This window comes from Hevea brasiliensis, chromosome 6 (genome assembly GCF_030052815.1).
Source record: "Hevea brasiliensis isolate MT/VB/25A 57/8 chromosome 6, ASM3005281v1, whole genome shotgun sequence".
NCBI classification, from domain to species: Eukaryota; Viridiplantae; Streptophyta; class Magnoliopsida; order Malpighiales; family Euphorbiaceae; genus Hevea; species Hevea brasiliensis.
The window spans coordinates 98747564-98769333 of record NC_079498.1 but is presented as its reverse complement, the minus strand read 5'-3'; the positions used below and the strand labels follow the sequence as shown (position 1 = coordinate 98769333).

At 30.6% G+C, this 21770-nt stretch overlaps 1 protein-coding gene across 11 annotated transcripts; it reads left to right on the top strand.

Annotated features, from left to right (window-relative positions):
- Positions 1-12100: 12100 nt before the first annotated feature.
- Positions 12101-21770, top strand: LOC110672664 (probable protein phosphatase 2C 60). 11 transcript variants are annotated; one of them, XM_058148714.1, is made up of 11 exons: positions 12101-12230; positions 13114-13236; positions 13840-13887; positions 14815-14939; positions 15135-15288; positions 16784-16909; positions 18328-18451; positions 18552-18628; positions 19024-19076; positions 20941-20995; positions 21076-21770. In XM_058148714.1, exons 2-11 carry the CDS (start codon positions 13120-13122, stop codon positions 21298-21300), a joined length of 1104 nt encoding a protein of 367 aa, XP_058004697.1. In that variant the 5' UTR covers positions 12101-12230; positions 13114-13119; the 3' UTR covers positions 21301-21770. The 11 variants fall into 11 exon arrangements, with proteins under 11 accessions (XP_058004697.1, XP_058004695.1, XP_058004699.1 ...); XM_058148712.1 differs by having other exon boundaries at positions 13824-13887; positions 14831-14939; XM_058148716.1 differs by having other exon boundaries at positions 13824-13887.

The window sequence follows — 21770 nt, the reverse complement described above, 5'->3', positions numbered from 1 at the left end:
GGTTGTACCATGACCTAAACATAATTCACAACATTTTATAGGTCATTTTGGCTGCTTACAATTGCATTCAATGTGCACCAATAAGTGCAGAATTTTTCAAACCCAATTTACAACAATTCAATCACCAATTCATGCTCATTTACATGTCCAACTTCACACCACCATACATACATTCAAACTGCCATAACAACCAACACATTTTAACATCATTATTCCATAAACCAAGCATGAATTCCAGCATTCTTCAAGAGTTAACAAACTGCCACAATGGTACCTTTACATTTCATTAATTTCCAAGCTTCAAATTTCAATTCACATTTACATACACTAAGTATACATCACCCAAACAATTTCCTACACATTATACATTTAATCAATCATTTAATTCACCATTAACAAGCAAAAAAATAAACTGCCTTCAAGGTTTTCCATGGCTGCCAAAAATTATACACATCAATAACCCATTAAAATCTTCCAATTTCTTCACCATTCAACTCATTTCAACCTTAGTATAAAGTTTAATCAAGTGAGGTAAGGAAAACTAGCACTAACCTTTTGTGGAGCTTGATCAAAACTCACTAATCTTGCTTCCTTTTGCTACCCAAATACTACCCAAGCTATGTAGAGTAACTTTAATGAAGAACAAGTGAAGAAATTATGGCTTGAAATGGAGGATTGGAGTTCATGCATGGTGGGTGGCCATGGAGTCTTAAGGAGAGAAAATCAATTTCTGCAATGTTGCTTGGAATGAAGAAATGAGGTGGTTTTGGTAATGAAATATGTCCACTTAATGAGTTTAAATAATCCATAGTGCTCCACTAACATAATTAACATTTAAATAATCTAAATTTTTAATTATTCCACATTTTACCCTTAATTCCTCTTAATTACTCCACACATTTGACTTCAATTTTTTTTTTGCATTTTTAAATTTTTAACACTACTAATTATTTATGGATATTTAGGTCAAAAGTCAACTCGGGGTATGAATTGACCAAAATGCCCTTATTCGGTTTGTATTTCAAAATTTTTAGTGTTACCGAATAAATTCTTGACCCGTCGATTTCTAAATTTTCATTTTTATTTATATTGACTTACTATTTTTTTTTGACATTTTCCAAGTGTAATATTATTTATTTTTAATGGACATTTAGGTCAAAAGACAACTTGGGGTGTCAAATGACCACAATGCCCCTGTTCACATTGTATTCCCGATTTTTCGGTAACACCGGGTTTTGTCCGTTTTTCGATTTCCCACTTTTCCTTGTACTAATTATTTAATTTTTATTTAATATTTCTAATGATATTTATACTTCAATGGGGGTCTATTTAAGTCCTAAAAATATTTTTCAGGGTTTCCCGCGGTCCAGGGCTAGTCAACGGTCCACGCCGTGACTTCCCGGTGCTGTCACCCATCGCTAGGGTTCTCGGCTCGCTTAACTTGGTTGCATTTCTTTGCTATTATTTTTCTTTTATTTTTCTTGCATTTTCTTTTCTTGTATTTCATTATTTTATGTCTCCTCACTCATATTGAAGTGTAGTCCTAGGCATCCTAGCTGTCCGGACAACACTGGTCACTGGAACAGTAGAACGCACTACCGAACATAGGGGTGTTACAAATTTGACCAAACTTCCTTTATTAAAGTTGTTCCTTAATGTCTTATCTTTAATTCCCTTTTTGAATCACTCCATTTGGAGTTTTGTAGCCCAAGTTATGGCTATTTTCCTAAGGCTGGCCGGATTGGTATCTACCTAGAATTCTGGGCAGGTTTTTGGTTTTGGCAGTTTTGGGCAACCAACTTTGGGTGGTAAAATGACTTGGTTATAGGCAGAATTTGGGTTGGTGTTCTTCATGAAAGTTGTAGTGCTATATCATAGATTTCTAATAGTTCAAAAATTAGGTCATTTGGACCTGTCTAGACCAAGTTATGGCCAAATGAACAAACACTGTTCACTGTTCATTTAGTCATTTTTGTACAGTGGCAATGTGCTAATTTCTGATTTGACCTAATTGTTCACTAACTTAGAGTCATTTGTTGGGCATAGTTTCAACATGAAATATGTGTGATCATGTGTCTAGTTTCCATTATGTGTCTATTTTCATCCCTAATTGGCCTCACACCAATTAGAATGGCAGAATTATAGTTTTGGTCCCTGAAAGGGATCTAGGTCAGGCTGTCCAGGATTGGACTCCTACCTATCCGAATTTGATTGCAATTCTAACCATTCAAACACATCCTAACTTGTCTCAATTGACCATTTTGAGTCTCATTTTGGTCAAAGTACATCAATTTACTAATTTCTCAATTTTTCTTCCCAAAACCCTAAGGGTCAAGAACCCTAATTTTTGTAAATGGTTCAATTACTGGAATTAAAGTAGCTATTCAATATCTACACACTTAATTACACTCAACTAACCTTTCAATTGTATCAAACTCACTCAAACCCTACCTTCCTTACATTGGCCGAAATTCATGCGGATGGGGATGAGCATGATTTGTTTCATTTGTTTATCAATTTTTAGTATAATTTAACTACTTAATCATGAATTAAAACATAAATTTGAAAACTAACCACTAACCTCTTGGTAGCTCTTTCACTCTTCCAATTCCCACTTCCTTTTTGAATTTTTCTCTTCTACTCTTGCCAAAGCTTGATTATAGGTTTTTAACTATGAAATTTAGGGGATTTATGGGTTAAATTCAAGCTTTAAAAGCTTGAAAAATATGGCTATGGAGGAAAACTAGAGAGAGAAGAGAGGATGAGGAGAGGGATGGCAATGGGGAGGTTGAAGACAATTGATAATAATTTTTTTTTCTTTTATTTGTATATATTTATCTCATATTTTGACTTAGTCAAAAATTAAATTAAGTGAAATTTATTTTTGATGTCATTGCTTATGTCATCCTTATGATGTCATTATTCAATTTCCTTTTCTTTTTTTTCCTTAATTTTTTCATACTTCTTTAATTTAATTCCATATTTCAAAATTTTCATTTCTCAAATTTTATTAGACAGTTAGGTCACGAGTCACCTCTAGGGGTGAATTGACCAATTTGGCCCTCGCCGGTCTGATCTGGTTTGCCAATAATAATGTATTTCTTTCAGAGCCCTAACCTAATTATTTGATCTGCTTATCAATATTTTTCTATGATTTTCACATTTCTCTTAGCTTTGCAATTTTTCTTAGGCCTGTGGTGTCACAATGCCCTGTACGAAAACAGGGTTATAACTGACTCGTAGTCACTTCCCGGTGCGGTCACCCATCGTTGTGACCCCCGGCTCATTTAACTTTTTATGCTTTGTTTTTTTTATTTATATTTTTTTTCTTATAATTGTTATTTATTTTTATCTATGACTTTTCTGGATGTCACAGATATAGCTCCAGACGTCTTGACTGTCCGGGCATACATCAAGTGCCGGAACAGTAGACTGTATAAGAGTGTCCAATGTGAGAGCGTTACAAGTTCGATTACTAAATAAAAGGTAACCAAAACGATAATCAAAATTTAAAAATTTTAATTATTACTAATCGAAAATCGAACCGAACGAACTTAATTTTAATGAAATAATTAAATTTCATTAATTCAGTTCAATTATTCGATTATAACTGAATAATATATATCGCAATTATCACCTTATAAAAAAGGTAATTTAATTGCATGTAAACTGTTTAAAAATAATTATTAAACTAATTTTAAAAGGTTACGAGATTAATAATTAATTATTACATTTTTATTTTATAAATTAAGGGATTAATAAAGCTAAAATGAAAAATACTTCACCATAAAATTTCATTTATAGTCTATAAATATAATATATGCTATATTTAGTAAGCCGTTATGTAATTGAATCTTTTGTTGAAGTACAATATGAAAAACATTTAGAAAAAATCATTTTTCAATGAAATAATGTAGAAAAAAAAAAAAAACGAATAATGAGACTAGTAAGATTAAATGTTGTATGAAAACAGGTAGAGATTGATAACCAATAAGCCGATTTGACTGGTGTGTTTTGGTTATTAGACAACTGAGAGGGACGTTTACCTCAAAAGTAAGGAAGAGAAAGTTGCCCATATGTGATCGCGCATCTAAATAAAAGGTCCCTCAAGCTTCATACGTTGGTGTAGAATTGAATGAGTGAAGGCAATGTCACGTAGCCGTAGCTCACTCTAGTACGTGATTTTAATGGATGAGGCTAGGGCTGAACAAATTTTGGTTCAAATCGAAAAATTGAATCGAATTGAGTCAATTTAGTTCAATCGATTCGGTTTTAAAATTTAATCGGTTCGGTTCGGTTCGATTCTGTTTTATATTATAAAAATTTTAGTTATTTCAGTTCGATTCGATTTTAAAGAGAAAAAAATCAATTAAATCGAATCAAATCAAATAATAATTTATATGTTCAAATCGAACCAAATCAAATCGAATTAATTTTTAAATTGATTTATTTTTATGGGAAATTTATGAATTATATTTAATTTTATATTAATTATTTAATTTCATTGATTAATGGTTATCAGGTTCAAACCAAAGTTAAAATTAGACCAAATAACTTAAAAATCAAGTCTAAATTAAAAAATCAAAATCGATCTGTTTAAACTGAATCAAACTGAAATAGAGCGATTCAATTCGATTCGATTTTTCACCCATTTCGGTTCGGTTCGATTTCTAAAATATATAATTTAATTTTTATAATTTAATTCAGTTCGACTCGATTCAGTTCGAACCGAATGCCTACCCCTAGATGAGGCTGTGGCCAACTACATAATATGATTTATAAATAAATAAATAAATAAAAACTGAATTTGATTTAGGGAAATGATTGAGGGATACTTACTCTGTTTTACTGTAATAAATAATTTTAAAAAAATTATTTATTTATTATTTTAAAAAATTAAGAGAATATTAAATTTTTAATTTTAATTTTATTTATTATTATTCTCAATATATTTATATTTTCTTACTGCTTTTATATATTTTAATTTTATTATAAGATATTTTAATCAATTATTAGTAATTTTTTCATAAAAGTCATGCTATTTAATTATAAAAACAGTAAAAACGTGGACAGAGGGAGTGTATAATTATATGTAATCAAAATTAATCAATAATCCCTCCATTTCATAAAGATAAATTTACTTTTATTTTTTATTTGTATTAAATTATAGGTCAATCTCTTTTTTTTTAAAATAGTAAGTTATTTATTAACTTACTAATATAATATATTTAATATACATTGAAAAGGTAAAATTTTTAGGTCCAATAATAATTTAAACATGAGTTATTTAATTTTTAAAAAGTAATATGACTGAAGGGTATATTAGAAAATGGTTAAATATAATTTATTACTTTAATTATATTAACTACATAGTTAAAAAAAAAATACTATATTAACAACATTTTTTTAATTCATTCCTTGTGAACATATGAGTGACTCTCTCCGTTTATTTTTATCTATTATTTAAGATTTTTATTCTATGATTAAAAAAGTAATTAAATCACTTAAAATATAATAAAATATTATTTCCTTTTAATTTTATCTGTCGTTTTTTAGAAGTTATTTTATTTATAATTATCTATCATTTTGAGAAGATCAACAAGTATTAATTAATTTTTTTTGTGTAATTTTCTAAAATTCATCATAACACATCTCACTATCTCTCTTAATTAGATGAGATAAATGGTAAATTAGTTAAATTAAAGAGTATTTTATTATAATTTAGATAATTTAATTATTTCTTTAATTACAGTAAAAAATTTTAAACGACAAATAAATGTAAACAGAGATAGCATATTTAATTTGACTAAATTATCATTTGTTATAACCCAATTTCTGAGCTAGACCGGCACTAAGACTTTAGTAAGAATAAGACCCTCGAAATTCGTAGTAAGTCTAATTATTGCTAGCCCAAATATATAGCTCATAAAAGTAGTCCAATTTCAAGAAAATAAATAGACAGAGTCCGATCATAAATTAGACTATTCAACATTTAGCATTAACTCACCCAACCTGTAACACAAAATATCAAAAATCTAGAGAGGTCAACTCACATTCACAATAAAAATAGATAAATAAACTTTTTGGAGCTCAGCTCCACAGTAATAAAATCCCAAGCATCCAAGTAACCTCACATAACTAAGTTTACAATTCCATAAAATTAAGTTATTACAACCCCAAATAAAAATAATACGCTACTGGTACATACGGAGTTCTGAAATTGAATAAAAGATAATAAATGTAAAACTAAACTTTTTTCAGTTAAACCTGTGAAGAAAGAAAACAGGTTATTTTCAATAAACTTCATCTATCACTTGAGAAAAAATAGTTAAACAGAGGTGAGCATTCGACTCATTAAGTAAGATATTGATTTTAAACATAATTTCTATAACTATCTAGATCTAATGCATTCCCTATGTGTGAAATGGAGCATAATCATATAGTATCAAACAATTCAAGCAATACTCACACAAAAAATAATTTGAAGCATACACACATTCGTGTGTCACATCAATACATATATGGAAACTGATCCCCTATATAGCTCTTTTAATTCAATACCTGTCAGCGATGTCAACTCAAGCCGGACTTTGCTTAATAATCAAAATGTGAGGGTTAGCAAGATCAACTCAAAGTCGTACTCACTCTGACTTATTCGTATATAAGGATCGAGTCTCAACGAATTAAGCTCCAGCCGCGACTACCCATCCTACCCAAGTCCACATCCATACCATACACACACCAATACACGCACACAGCTCCAAATTACCTTAAAGCGACATCTACAAACAAGTTCAATAAAATATGCAACAGGAGAGTGCGCCTAGCATTTAACTAAATATATTTATACATATATGTGAATACATGAGCATGTCTTGAATATAAATTTTTAAAATTGAAATTATAAATAAAATCAATATCAACTCACTGATTAACTGAAGATCATTGAAGCTGCTAAGAAGAAGAGGGTTGACTCGGATACCTAAACAATCATATTCATGAATTTCTCAATATTAAAACAGAATAAATGATTTAAAGAATTAAAGACACCCTAGATTTTATATTAGAAATCTGGCAAAATTTTTCCTATACTTAGGACCTACCCAACCTGTAAAAAAGCTCAAACAACACTTCCTAATCTAAAGGCTTTAGGCCCACAACATAACAACAACATGCTACCCCTTCTGGGCTATCAAATCAGTCAAAACTGATATAACTACACAATTTAACTATTAATTTTAAAACTAAAATTCTGCAAAAACTATCCAAACTAACCCTAAAAATTCTATAATCATGCATCGCAGTCCTTAGCAATGCTATTTTCTTATTGCAAAAGAAATTATAATTTTCTGGTTATCCATAAATATTTTATGAATTTTATTCTAAACCTAGCATTAGGCCAAAAAGGCGAATTGAAGTTCAGGTATACCTACGCTAATTCTGACATCTGGAACACGTCTGGGGCATTTCAAAATGATGAAAAGCACTGTAATATTGACCTACTTCTGAAGTGAGTCCAGCAGCCTGTCTGTCTGGTTTGAAAATGCGGACCCGATCGCTGGTGGAATTTCCTCAAAACGAAAAAACTTGCATGAAGTCCACAATACCAGGAGTTAGAATATAAATTTTATTTGATTAAAAAGGTCCATTAAATACCCGAAAAATCACTAGTAAGTTCATGAGACCCATCAGATTTTTTATGTCAAAAAAATTCAAATTGGTATCGTTGCGAAACTCTCGATGAGTGAAGCGCGCTGGTGGTTTTAGAATTTCAGTGGAGTTTACGGTTTGGGAGAAATCTAGCCTAGAAATCGAAAAAAGTTAAAACTTTTCAGGCTTGATTCGCACAAACCGCTTGATAAAAATTGAAAAAATTGGTGTTTATGAAAAGCTCTCGAGGAGTATAACACAATGCGGACTGGATCCCGTCCAATTGGTTGCCAAAATTGACAAGAGAAACTAAAAAGCCACGCGAAAGGAGAAAGAACTTTTGAGCTGGTTTTCCAACCGAACGGAGCAGCGGCAGCAACAGAGAGGGTTGCTGGAGGGGCGCCAACAGGGAGGAAGAAGGGGGGAGGGGTGGTCGGCAGTAGGAGTGAGGGAGGAGAGTGAAAAAGAAGATAGAAGGGAGGGTGCTGCAGTGCGCAAGAGAGGGGAAAGAAAATGGAAGAGGGCCGATTTGATTTGATAAGTTCAATTGGTCCAGTTTAATTTGATCGGTTCGATTTATGACACCCTAAATTTAATTTTTACTCTGTCTTGAAATCTAAAATGAGACTCAAAAATTTCAAAAAAATTACAAAAAACTAAAAAAAAGTTATGAAATCCAAATACAAATCTAATTTTAAAAACTCAAAAAAAATTAAATTAAATATCATAATATTTAATATATTAAAATATTATAAATTAAACATCAAATAATTATTTAAAAATTTAAGATGTTACATCATTTATCTCATTTAATTAAAATAAAATTAATAAGATGAATAGTAAAAAAAAAAAAATAATAATAATAATAATATTTAATAAAGATAAAGATAAAATTAAAAAAATAATATTATTTCTTTTATTAAAATAATAAATAATTATAAATAAAATAATTTATAAAAAACGACTCGTAAAAGTGAAGGGAGGATGACGGAGTTTTCCAAAAATATAAGTATTGTAATAAAATAATCAAAGATTGTGGGAAGTTGGCGAGATGGTGACCTAAAAAGGATCGATCAATCAGAAGTGGGAATGGGTAGTCTTAAGGCATACATATACCAACCTTCACCATATATGCCCATCTAGATAACGTTTGGTGGAACTTACCTGGGTGCGTGGGTCCTACTTCACGGTTGGTGAGAAGCTTGTCCTCATCTCACCTCATCTCATCTCTCACTCCAAGGAAGCGCTGACGTCCATGCTGAAATCAACTTTTTTTCCTTGTCCGAGTTGAAATCGATTTCGGTCTGACTTTAGCTTCGATTTCAAAATTCAGTTGTAATTGGCATTTTAATTATCTCCAATTATTTAAAATTTGGAGTAATTGAAAATGTCCATATATACCAAGATGTGTTATAAATTCAAAGACTTCAACTTCTTGGTCATAGACTCATTTATAGAAAAATTAAATACAAGTCAATGATCCCAAATTCCTTATAATTAATTAAGTAAAAAGAAAAAAATATATATTTTAAAAAATAATAGTCGATAAATTATACAATACACTAAAAATATATATAATGAAAAAAAAATAACGCATGATCAAATAATTTAAAACTTTAAAATAAGTAAAATTCAGTTTAAAATCTAAAAATAAAATAAAATAAATATAACTTCGTTGAAGAATATTTTATTAAAATTTGTACAATGTGAAAAATGCATAGTTATTGAGAGAGTTGTAAATTCTAAATTAAATAGAAAAATAATTAAAAAGACCTAATAATATAAATAAAAATAATATTTTAAACGTCCTATACTTAATAGGAAGTAAATCATAACTAATTAAGAATCTAAATGCATAAAATAAAATTGAAATTTTAATAGAAAATCTCACGCTTTTTTTTTTTTTTAAATATACAGAAGTCTTGTATTAAAGCTCAAAAAAGGAAAAATAGATACGATAGTCTAAAATTATGAAAATACAATTAAGCCCACCCAACATCAAGTCCATTACCTAAACTCAAATCACTGTCATCCAACACCATACACAGGCACCAAGCAACAGAAATAGTAATAGATCACTACCCACATTGGAGAGAAAAGAAAAGACTACCAGGGACAAAAACAAGAAAAACCCAACATACTTTGCAAGCTTCCATAGAAGCCCAACAAAGCCCATCAGTCACGCTTTAGTTATGAGGTTTGTGTATTGGCAAAGCCATTAATCTCACACTTCAGTCATGAGATTTTGTGGAACTCACACCGTGGACGTGGGATTTTGCAACCTTCTTTTTTGATGCCCATCATTCATGTTATGCTCTGTATTAATATGTTCTTTCATTCATATAGATACGAAACTCACTTTCAATAATTTATAAAATATTAAAGTTTAATGTTTTAAATACACCTAATAATTATTTGCGATAATATTGTTTGATGTTGAACATAATAAAATCCAGGGAGAGCCAGTGAAGCGTAATTGTAATGGAGCCAGCCTAAGTACAATGGCTAAGGGGTAACTAAAGACAGAACAAACTAGGCCCAAGTCTTCTATTCTATTAGCAGGTGCTCTAATGGGCTTGAAACCCTAAAATTAAATTACGTAGAAAATTTTCAACTTAAAAAAAATTATTAGCATTCCATCTTTGTTGCTTAAAATAACGCGAAGACTTGGTGAGATGAGTTTAACTCACCTTGTTTGATTCTTTGTAATAGTATAATAATAAAATATTCTCTTACTTGGGAGGGTAATGAGAGAAGACAGTGAGTCATTTAATAATTTATTTTATTGAGTGTTACATTAAGTTAAAGTTGAGTTAAATTATTAACGTTAATCATAACTATAAGTCTCGAGTTTAAAGAAATTATGATTATTATATTAAAAAAATCTTATTTTTTTATTTTAAAAAAATATCATGCAATTATTATTTAATAAAATTAGAATTAAGGTGATTAAAAAAATAAACCTTATGATAAAAGAAACTTGGTTTACAATTTGTTATGATATAAGTGCTTTTCAAATGAAAACACTTAAAAATAACTATTATATGTGAATTAAAGTAAAATTTGATTTCATGTAACTTTAAATTTTATATAAAGAGATGCTGCTTTCATTAATCGATAATTAGATTACATTATACTTCCTTCTCTAATGAATAATAGTTACATTTGACTTTTTATTTTATTCAAAATTATTTACTATATTTAAAAGATCAAGAAGAATTAACTTTTTTTTTTCAATTTTATCATTTATCTCTATAAAATATAATAAATATTTATATAATTTTTTATAACTAATATTATCGCCTCATTATTAATTAAACCAACTATTTGTCACATTAATAGTAGGGGTGAGCATTCGGTTCGAACCGAATCGAAGTAAATTATAAAAATTGAATTTTAAATTTTAAAAATCGAATCGAATCGAAATGGGTGAAAAATCGAATCGAACAGCTCTATTTTGGTTCGATTCGATTTAAACAGATCGATTTTGATTTTTGATTGATTTTTTAATTTAGACTTAATTTTCAAGTTATTTGATTTAATTTTGACTTTGGTTTGAATCTAATAACCATTAATCAATGAAATAAAACAATTAATATATATAAAATTAAATATAATTCATAAATTTCCCATAAAAATAAATCAATTCAAAAATAGATTCGGTTCGATTTAATTAGATTTGAATATATAAATTACTATTCGGTTCGATTCGGTTTAACCAATTTTTTCTCTTCAAAACCGAATTAAACCGAAGTAACCAAAATTTTTATAATGTAAACCGAACCTATTGAATTTTAAAACTGAACTGATTGAACCAAATTGACTCAATTTGGTTCAATTTTTGATTTGAACTGAATTCTGCTCAGCCTTAATTAATAGTCTTTTTTTTTAATTTCTAAAAAAGATTAATTAAGTAAATTATTATTATTTTTTTATAAAATTAAAATTATTTAATTATTTTATTAATTATCTTGAAAATTTTAAACATGACTATTATTTATGAATTGAGAGAGTATATTTTAAAAAGTTAATGATAATTTTATTAAAATAAAAAATAATTAATATTCCTTTTTAAAATAAATTCAATAATGTGCGCAGCGACTGAATGTGTGCTTGCTCTCTAATTAATAAAAAATTTATCATATGATTTAATATTATATAGTATAATTACTGTATGTGTTTAGAAGATTAATTCTTAAAAAATGATAATTAGGGTCGTAAAATAATGAATTCCTAATTATTATTTTATTATAATTTTTTAAATCACTAAATTAATATTTAACATGATTTAAAATTTTTATTTATCCATATTATCTTGTATAATATATAAAATTTTAATTATATAACTTTAACGTTATATATTTATAAGATATATTTAATTATTAATTAATTATTATAATATTTAAATTATTTATATATTTAAAATAGTAATAAAATTATTTTAGTAATCAATAGCTCCATTCAATCAAAACGGGCTAAGCACTGGCCTTCAAATTCCAGTACTTGGTTCCTGTACAAAGGATTATCCATCCATCTGTCTCCTCCATTGTGATCCTACATACGGACGCTGAAACTGCCAGGTTGGTACACTAGCATCGCTAAACCCTAGACGCCTTTCTATCTTCTTCTATCATCAATCTCTATTACTCGTCAATTACTTTATACACTGTCATCTCATCCTTGACTCTGATAATTTTTGTTATATCTCCATGGATTACTTCTTTCTGTATTCTATGATCTGTTTGTTTGGCATGAAAACGTGAAAAAATCAAATGAAACTGAAATTTTTTTATTTATCTCTATGACGTGAATGATAATCACTTTTTTTTTTCGCATTATTTCATTTGAGGTTTAATTTCCATTTCTGCTTTTTTTTTTTGGTGATCAAATTACTCTGTTCTATTTCGATTTGTTTGTGTGATGGTTCGTAGATTTAGACATAGTTTTCGGTTGTTGATGGAATTGGCATTGGTTTGAACTGTCATCAGTTGATTTAGTTAATGTATTTGTCTCTCTGTTTTTGAATTTGGTCTTCATTGATCTGTTATTGTGATTGCTGCGTGCATTATCACTTTTTCTTGGAAATAATTATTGTGAGTAAATACCATTGTTTGCTTAATTATTCGATTTGCTTTGTACATGAAAAGGAAATAGTATGGAAACATCAACCTGATTTTTTTTTTTTTGTTTATGATGTATGAATAATTATTGAAAATGCATGTCCAACAAAGTGGTGCACACTCAAACATGTCCACATGTATGCATGTGTTCCCATGAGCGCTCACATATATGTTTGTGCATGCTTGTAATTTGCACATGTATTTTGTAGAGAATGATTGATGTGTTACCTACCATTTTTATATGCATATACTTTTAATAAATAGACTTATGTTTGTTCATTTGTATATGTGCATGTAATAGACCTGATAATTTTTGACTGCATAGTTTTCTATTTGGTTTCAGCAAGAGATGGGGGTATATCTCAGCTCCCCTAAAACTGAAAAGGTATCAGAAGATGGTGAGAATCATAGACTTCGATATGGGTTATCCTTCATGCAAGGGTGGCGTGCAACCATGGAAGATGCTGTCAGTACTCTTTGTGATTGTGTTATTTTGCTTAATGCTGGTTTATTTTTGGTCTTTGATTGAATGATTACATGCTCAAGTTATGAGATTGATCGGCCTTGTGTGGATATAATCATCAACATCATTACGATAGTTGTGCTTGCCCTTTTTCTTGTTGCACTTGTTGCAGAAGTTTGAACTCATAGGCAAGGCATTAAATTTAAAATGCCATGAACTGTGGTTTGGTGAAAGTAGCAACAATTTGAAAACAGTGGAAACTCAAAATAATAAATTCTTTATTTGATTATCAAATAAAAATTTGGATGAAATTCTATGAAAATATAGCAATATTAACCTTATTGAAACAAAATTAAGGTTGAGTATTTTCTCATAGAAATTAAAATTTAATAATCATGTTTAAATAATTGATAGGTTTTCTGATTATAATTGCTATTAAGACACAGAATTAAAACTGACACTGATTCTCTATAAGAATATATATGCTGCATAGGACACAGTTTGAAGTCCCATTTAGGGAACTTAGAGTTTCATGATTTTTCTTAAGTTGTGTACTTTTGCATACTGAATTTGTATGAGGTGTTTAACAGCATGCGGCTTATCCAGATTTGGACGGTTCCACATCTTTCTTTGGTGTTTATGATGGCCATGGAGGTCAGAATTTATTTGACTGCTTTTGTTTTATGGGATTATTTTATTTCATTCACATAATTCGCGTTATTTAGTTAAAAAAATCCTTAAACTTTAGATTTGGAATAGTTTATCAATTAATTAGATTTGGAATTCAAAATGCTTTGGGTGTAATCGAAAGGGCTTGGGGCTAGTAGATTGATTAATTAGTTTTGGAATGTTTTTGAATTTGACCATTACACTATAACTTTTTTATGTTATGGTTTCTGAATTTTGCATTTGTGCAATCAAGTCTTCAACTTTCTTTCCTGTTCAATTAAGTCATTTTTTCACAAATGTTGTCTAATTGATTGAGCTAGCCTTTATTATTTTACAAAGTCCTCCCGTCTTAAGCCAGTGTGGCACTTTCAGATTTTGTGAAACAATCAATCATTGGTGTCTACTGATAAGAATTGAAAAAATATAGTTAACAAATTATTAATAAAATCTTAATATTGAAGGACTTGATTTTTCATTTTCTGAGGTTTGAGGACCATATTAAAAATGTCCTACAAGTTTGAAAACTAAACTTAGAATGATTCACTAAATTTCGAAGCAAAAACTTGAAAATAAGTTAAGAGATGGTTCGCTATAATTGAAGGCTGTGATGACAATATAGAGTAAAGATCTGTTTATTTCATAAAGAATCATAAAAGGAGGCAGAGCTTAAAGTTTAGGCAACTAAATAAGAATGATGGTTGTAGAAGTGGTATGTCCTCAGTGTTGTTGTAATCACCCTTATGGTGGTGGCTCTTGGGCCCACATCAAATTGCTCCTCTTATTGAGGAAGGGTTTATTGTTTTATTTGGTATGGTGGAGTTCATTATCGTAGTAGTAGTGATTCAATGAAAAAAAGTTCTTTTAATCTTTTGTTAGGTTAGTAATGTGTAGTTATGTGTTATTGTCAACAAGGTCCACCAATTTGCAGGCAAAGCAGTGGCTAAGTTCTGTGCTAAGTATCTTCACCAGCAAGTGCTCAAGCATGTAGCTTGTTCAGCTGGAGATTTGGGCACTTCTGCACAGAAAGCCTTTCTCAGGTTATCTTATGTGATGGTTAATAGCGCATAAGTGAATTGTCGCTTCTTTCGGTCTTGGTTGTTTAAGTTTCTAATTTTTCTGGAATCTTTGGAATGGCTACCATTTCAAAGTAAAATTTGTGGAGGGATACGGTTAATTGCTTGTTGACATCAAATATTCATTCACTTAATTTATTCCTGCTAACCTTGATGCAGAATGGATGAGATGATGCGTGGACAGAGGGGGTGGGGGGAATTAGCCATATTGGGTGATAAGAGAGATAAGGTTTCTGGTATGATGGAAGGGCTGATATCGTCACCTAGGGTTGGTGAAGCGAATGGCCATGTTGATGATTGGTCTTCTTACGAGGTACTCTCTACACACACATTAAGAGAAACACATTCCTTTTCAGTTTGCTATGGGATGTTATATTGCTGTGTAGAATTGCTATCATCAAATATGCATGACAGAGCACACATACACTTGAAGAACACTTAACTCTGCAGACTTTCATGTTCAGTAGTTAACCCTTTTGCATTCCTGCATGGTTGCATTAATGTCTGTGCCAATATGTCAAATATCAACTATAGACTGAAAATCCTGATAATGAATGCAAATGAACTGTCTTTGTGGAAATTTCCTCTGGTTCTTATGCTTATTGAAATTACTAGAAGTTATACAATTAATTATATTCACCACCAGCTTACCATTGTTTTGTGATACTTCCATCTATGGTTATTGACATATTTGAGCAGGCAGTGCAGTGGTTAAATCTTGAATTTCCAACTTGGAGGTTTCAGGTTCCAACCAGTGGTGTGGAAAGATATTGGGGGTAGGAGGAGAGGTGAGGGATTGGGACTTATAGGATGAGTGAGGGTTGCTCTTGTTGTGTAGCTTGAAGCCTCATGAGACTCCTAGTCATCCAAAAAGAGCATTAATTGTGGTTTCCCAATATCTTTTTGTGCATGTTGTTGTGAATATTAATATTTTCGAGTAATATGTTTTGACTTTGAAAACAAATTGTGTGAGAAGCATAATATTATTTCGTCTGCTTCTCATATACCTAGCTTAATGTTAAGTTTGAATAAGGAAATGACCATAAAATCATGTACAAACATGCAAATGCATGTAATGTAGGATTCAAGAAAAATTATGGTAAATGAACCATATTTACATTGCTTTTACTTCCTTTATAGTATATGAAAATTTTGGATAGTTTTGTCATTTCATGGGCCATGCATGTTGAGAAGCTGACAGGTGCATGGAATTGTTCGATAGGGTAAAATGAGGGTTTAGATGTGGAGTTCACTCTCTTTGGCATTTTCTATGATAGTATGGGCTTTGAATTTGTGGGACTTAGGGTTGCTTATCTTAATTCACTTATCAAATAGTAATGCTAAAAAATAAGCCACTGGCTGACTTCATTATTTCTTTCTATATTTTCGCCTCTTCTGGATATTGTGTTTTCTCCAGAAATGTGAATGTTTTCCTTTATAAAAGTTAAGGAAAGAAATCATATTTGCTTAATGGATCTGTTTTATGTTTTATGTTTTATTTTAATGAAGGAAAACCATATATGTGCTCCATAAAAAGAGAAGTGTATACATTGTCCATCCTTATGTTCATAACTTGGATTTTAGAAAGGAAGAACAATGCCCTCAAGTAAAATTTAATGGAAAAGTTGTAAACAGATATTCAGTAAATAAATTGAATTTAAGATGCTAGCTGGAAAGGTTGTACTGGGAATTTTTTAGCCCTTGAGCTGAACAAATTTGTATATAAATTAGTATATTTTCATTGATGTGTACTGTATCCACTTATTAATGTAGGTCAATAATATAAGGAAATTTTTTGGAAAAATCAGGGACCTCATTCTGATTTTCATGGACCCAATTCCGGAAGCACAGCATGCATTGCAATGATTCAAAACACTCAACTTGTTGTTGCCAATGCTGGTGATTCCCGTTGCGTTATATCCAGGAAGGGTCAGGTATTTTTTTTTTTTTTTTTGGTCCTGTCCTTTTGTTAGCTTTCAGCTTATTTTCCTTTGGATGGGTGTAAGGGATTAACTTTAGTTGTTTCTTAATTTTTCCAATTTATTAACCAAACACACATGCATACATGGATGCGCATATATATAATGGTATCTATAAATAACTTTGCAGCTGATTTACTATGTTTAATTAGACCAAGATCATTTAATCATATTGCTTTCTATCATGTAGTTGATTTCAGGGAAAATTACAAGGAACACTCTTTACTCTGCGTCCAATTGCACACTACAATCTATCTTTCTAAAACTGCATTTTACATTTTGAAAGTGGGAGTATCATCATCAAGAGGACACTCAATTATTGAAGCTTAGGATTTCTATTTGTGACAGTATCATCATCTATTTGTGACATAATGGGTGGAAGATTTTCTTTTTTGGTGGTGGTGGGGAGGAAATGGGGATCACTAAAGAGGCCAAAAAAGAAAGAAACTGGATGATGAAGATAATAATTAAATTCAACAGGGCTTGTACAGAAACTGAAGCAAATTCAAAGCATCTTTGTTGTCTTTCTCTTCTTTATTTCCCTCCATGAGGAGTGTAGAGCTGTTAATGTGGTGTAATCAGTGTTTGGGGAACACAAATATTGACCATTGTAAATTTGTTGAAATTAATGTATTACAAGTCAATTTCTTCATTAGTTTTGATGCTCTACCACCACCACCACACTCTCTCCCCCCCCCCCTCTCCTAAAAAATTTTCCCAGGAATTTCATACATCATATCTTAGACCTAGTACCTTTTTTGACAAAGTTATTGTGTTACTCCATGGACTTTTCATTATAAGGCATGGCTGGAATTGTTAATTGTGATTGATATAGTTCCATTTACTAGTACTATGGTACTTGGGTGCAACAGAGTGCTATTGCACATTTAAGCATAAATTAATTGAAAAAAAATCATGGCATCAGAATCTTGATGTAAGGAGTGTGAAGCAAATAAATCTCACTTACACATTTTTGAGCTTCCTTTTCCTGGTGATGACAAACATTTTTGAGCTTCCTTTTCCTGGTGATGACAATCTGATATCACAGGATCTAAAAGTTGAAGTTTACCTTTTTTATTGGTTAGTTGCAAGGAATGACTTTAATTATTAAGGTAGGTTGGATGTTGCTCATGTCCTCCAACAAAGTGGAACTTTATATTTGATTTTGCCTTTGGTAATTGTAGAAGAAAATTCAGAGTCCAGAGTATTTTGATGGTTTTGTTTCCAATTTTAAGCGGATTTGCATTCACCTTCTGTTGTTGAATTAATGTGGAACATAACCTGATATATTCAGGTTATTGGTCCTTTTTGCGTGATGCCTCTATTAGATGCTTCAGAAAATTTCATTCTCTTATGCAAGTCTTTTTATGCAGGCATATAACTTATCAAAAGATCACAAGCCTGACCTTGAGGTTGAGAAAGATAGGATTCTGAAAGCTGGTGGTTTCATACAATTTGGACGTGTTAATGGAAGTTTAAACTTGGCTAGGGCAATTGGTACATGAAGTTGTTCCAGTTTTATTCTAAGATAACGAAGAAGAGGGGAAAATTCCTGTTCTAACCCAATTGCTTCTCATGTTGACTTTGTTTATTGTAGGGGATGCAGAGTTCAAGCAGAACAAATCACTACCTCCTGAGAAGCAAATCATAACTGCCAATCCAGACATAAATATTGTATGTAATGTCACTGTTTACACATGATTCCCTTTGGTTTTGATTGTTGTTCTTTCTTTTTTCTTATAAATTGTTTATAACTATTTTCATTTAATATTTGTGGAGCTTTACATATGCAATTTGATGTTTAGAGAGATTTTTAGTTTTTAATTAGAGAAAGATTTTTGTTAATTAAAGCTATCATTGGTATTTATAAATTTGGCATATTTTTAAAATTAATATATGTGATGTGTGTTTCAGGTTTTGGCACTTTTTTAATCCAAAGAATATGAGAAATGATATACATTTGAGAATACTAGATGGATTGGCTGGCATCACATGATTTACACATTTATCATGTAACATGTATTCTGTCATTGCTTTAGTTTTATTTATTTTTAATTCCACTTGCATAGGTTGAGCTCTGCGATGATGATGAGTTTCTTGTCCTTGCTTGTGATGGCATTTGGTAAGTTGTTTCTATATTGAGAAGTATGAACTTTCATTACCATGAAGAAAATTGCTCACACATGATGCATTCTTTTTTCCATTTCCTGTCATTATGAAACACGTCTAGAGTTTTTGTGGATGATATATTGATATTAGAACTTATTTATTCATTAGTTAGAGTTCTAAGTAGGATTGGAAACCTAAGATACTTACTGAAAATGTAGACCATGTTATTTGCAAATGTATGAATACATTAGATCTATAGGTGTAGTTTGAAACTGTATCTAGGAGCTGTTGTTAATCACCGCAAACCTAGCGGACTTAAATGATGGTTGCTTACAAGGTAAATTAGATTCCATTTGCATGTGGAACTAAACATGCAAGGACAAAGGACATTAACCGTTATGTTTCCCATTTGATGGATTCTGTTTAAAGTGTAAACCAAATGGAACCTATATCTTGAATGCCAACTCTCTTTTTCTCATGTCCCCCCCTCTCTCTCCCAATTCCTCTTTTTATTTCTCTTTTCTCTTCTCTCCTCTCTCTTGTCATCCTTCATTTGTCATTTTCACCCCAGCCTTCTTCAAGATCATCCTTCTTTTTTCAGTTCCACTCATGAGCTGCTATCGGCTCGGCTCGGCTCATTTGCTTAATGAGCCAAGTTTGAGCTTATTAATACTTATATAAACACACACACACACACACACACACACACACACACACACACACATAAAATTGTGACTAAAGAATTACAAGATAATTAAGTTATAAATAATATAACTATAGAAACAAAAGTATAATTAAATTTTTTGATAATTATATAAGATATTTTACTGTAATTATAATTTACTTAATGTTGTCATTATAATTATTAATTTAAATATTATGGACTTATTGAGCCTATCATTAAACGAGTGTTAGATAATAAGTAACTAAATTATTTTTTTAGTAATTTGGATAATTAAGCTTGATGAGTTAAGCTTGATCTCGCGAATTTGATAAATGAGGTAAATGCGATCTGAGGTTGAGCTGTGTTTGAATCTAATACAATCTAATCGAGCTGAACTCATTTTTCAAATATGCACTCGAGTTCAATGAAAATCTATCAAGGCAAGCCTAAACTCTTAAAATTTTGGTTCGTTAACACCTATAAGATAGTCTGATTATGAGTTAAGTAAGACATAGGGTTTTGTTTCTCTCTTTAATTCTGGAAATCTTCAAATTTTCTGTTTTTGGTGTCTTTCAATCGATTTGCTGTGCACAATGGGATGAGAAATAATTCTCAATTTTTTTGTTAATTCTCTAAATCAGTTGTCAAATCATAAAAAAGTATCTAATAATAAAATTCCTAAATGACATATTTATAGTAAAATTGTTAATCCCATTATTACTATGATTAAGAATCCCAAAATAAGAAAATACTACACAAATACTGATTAAGAATACCATATACAAACTCAAACTTTCTAAATAAAATAAAATACTACTTTCTAAATAATAATAATAATAATAATAACAATAATAATAATATAATTTTTAATACTAAAAATCTAATTTAAAGATATTAATTTTAGAATTAAAAATAAAAATAATTCCAAAATAGAATCTTCATTGATTGCATCACCATGTCTTCTGAGAATCAGATTATTAGGCTTCATATGAGGGCTTTAGTTACTTTAACACCTGTGTACTCCAAGCTCCAAGATGAAGTGTAAAATGTGGCCCTAAATTTTATTATGAGCTGAAAGTAAATGTGGAATGAACCCTAAGTGGAATGAAAAATTATGGTGTGAATCTTCCCTCCTTTCTTCCCCCTCTGGTGATTCATTATGAAACTAATTAGCATTCACTTGGAATTTTTATAAGTCTCTCCTGTGCACTAGGGATTGCATGTCGAGCCAACAGCTAGTGGATTATGTGCGCGAGCAGTCAAACACTGTAAGTTGTGTAAACACTTGCTAGAATTATGTATATGTGGAATGTTTTAGTTAACTGTTTTTCTTTCCCAATTCATACAGGAAAGTAAGCTTTCAGCAATTTGTGAGAAAGTTTTCGACAGGTGTTTGGCACCTACTGTTGGTGGCGAGGGATGTGATAACATGACCATGATCATAGTGCAGTTCAAGAAACTGATCAATCCAGACACTTCTGCAGGGCAGCCGTCACTGGCTTCTTATCAACGATCTGAGACTAACTCAAATGCAGTAAAGATCGATGAAGGTTCAAAGGAGACCAAAGAATAAGTAACAGTAGTCCAAATGAAATGACCTAGTCGTATTTTTTCTTCAAGTTGACGCTTTGATGGGCACAAGAATATGGAATTGGAACTTTACAATTAGGAAGCCAATTCTTGTGATTGTAAATGAGGTGTTTTTTTATTTTTTATTTATTTTTTTTTTATTAGTCGACGCAGTCCAAGTTTCTGTACATTTAATTTTGTGGTTAGAATTTTAAGTGGCTCATTGACGAGTCCTGGCTCATAAATTTCACGACTAGAGATTTTGGAGAGACGAAGTGTATACTAACTGCCCATCTAGCTTTTTTTTTTTTTTTTTTTTTTTGATACCTGAAAAAACCATGCTTGGAGTTCACCCCTGAATTTGATTCATGTTTCTGGCATTCTATAGCTCTTCAGAAACAAATATGTTCATTTACAGCCTTGAATGACATTGACGAATTTAATCACATTCACTCTATGATGCATTAGCGTATA

Coding starts and splice junctions, on each gene's coding strand:
- LOC110672664 (XM_058148714.1), top strand. CDS start 13,120: ATGGGGGTATATCTCAGCTCCCCTAAAACTGAAAAGGTATCAGAAGAT. Junction 13,888..14,814: donor TGTTTATGATGGCCATGGAG/GTCAGAATTTAT, acceptor ATTGTCAACAAG/GTCCACCAATTTGCAGGCAA. Junction 18,452..18,551: donor AAACTTGGCTAGGGCAATTG/GTACATGAAGTT, acceptor TGTTTATTGTAG/GGGATGCAGAGTTCAAGCAG.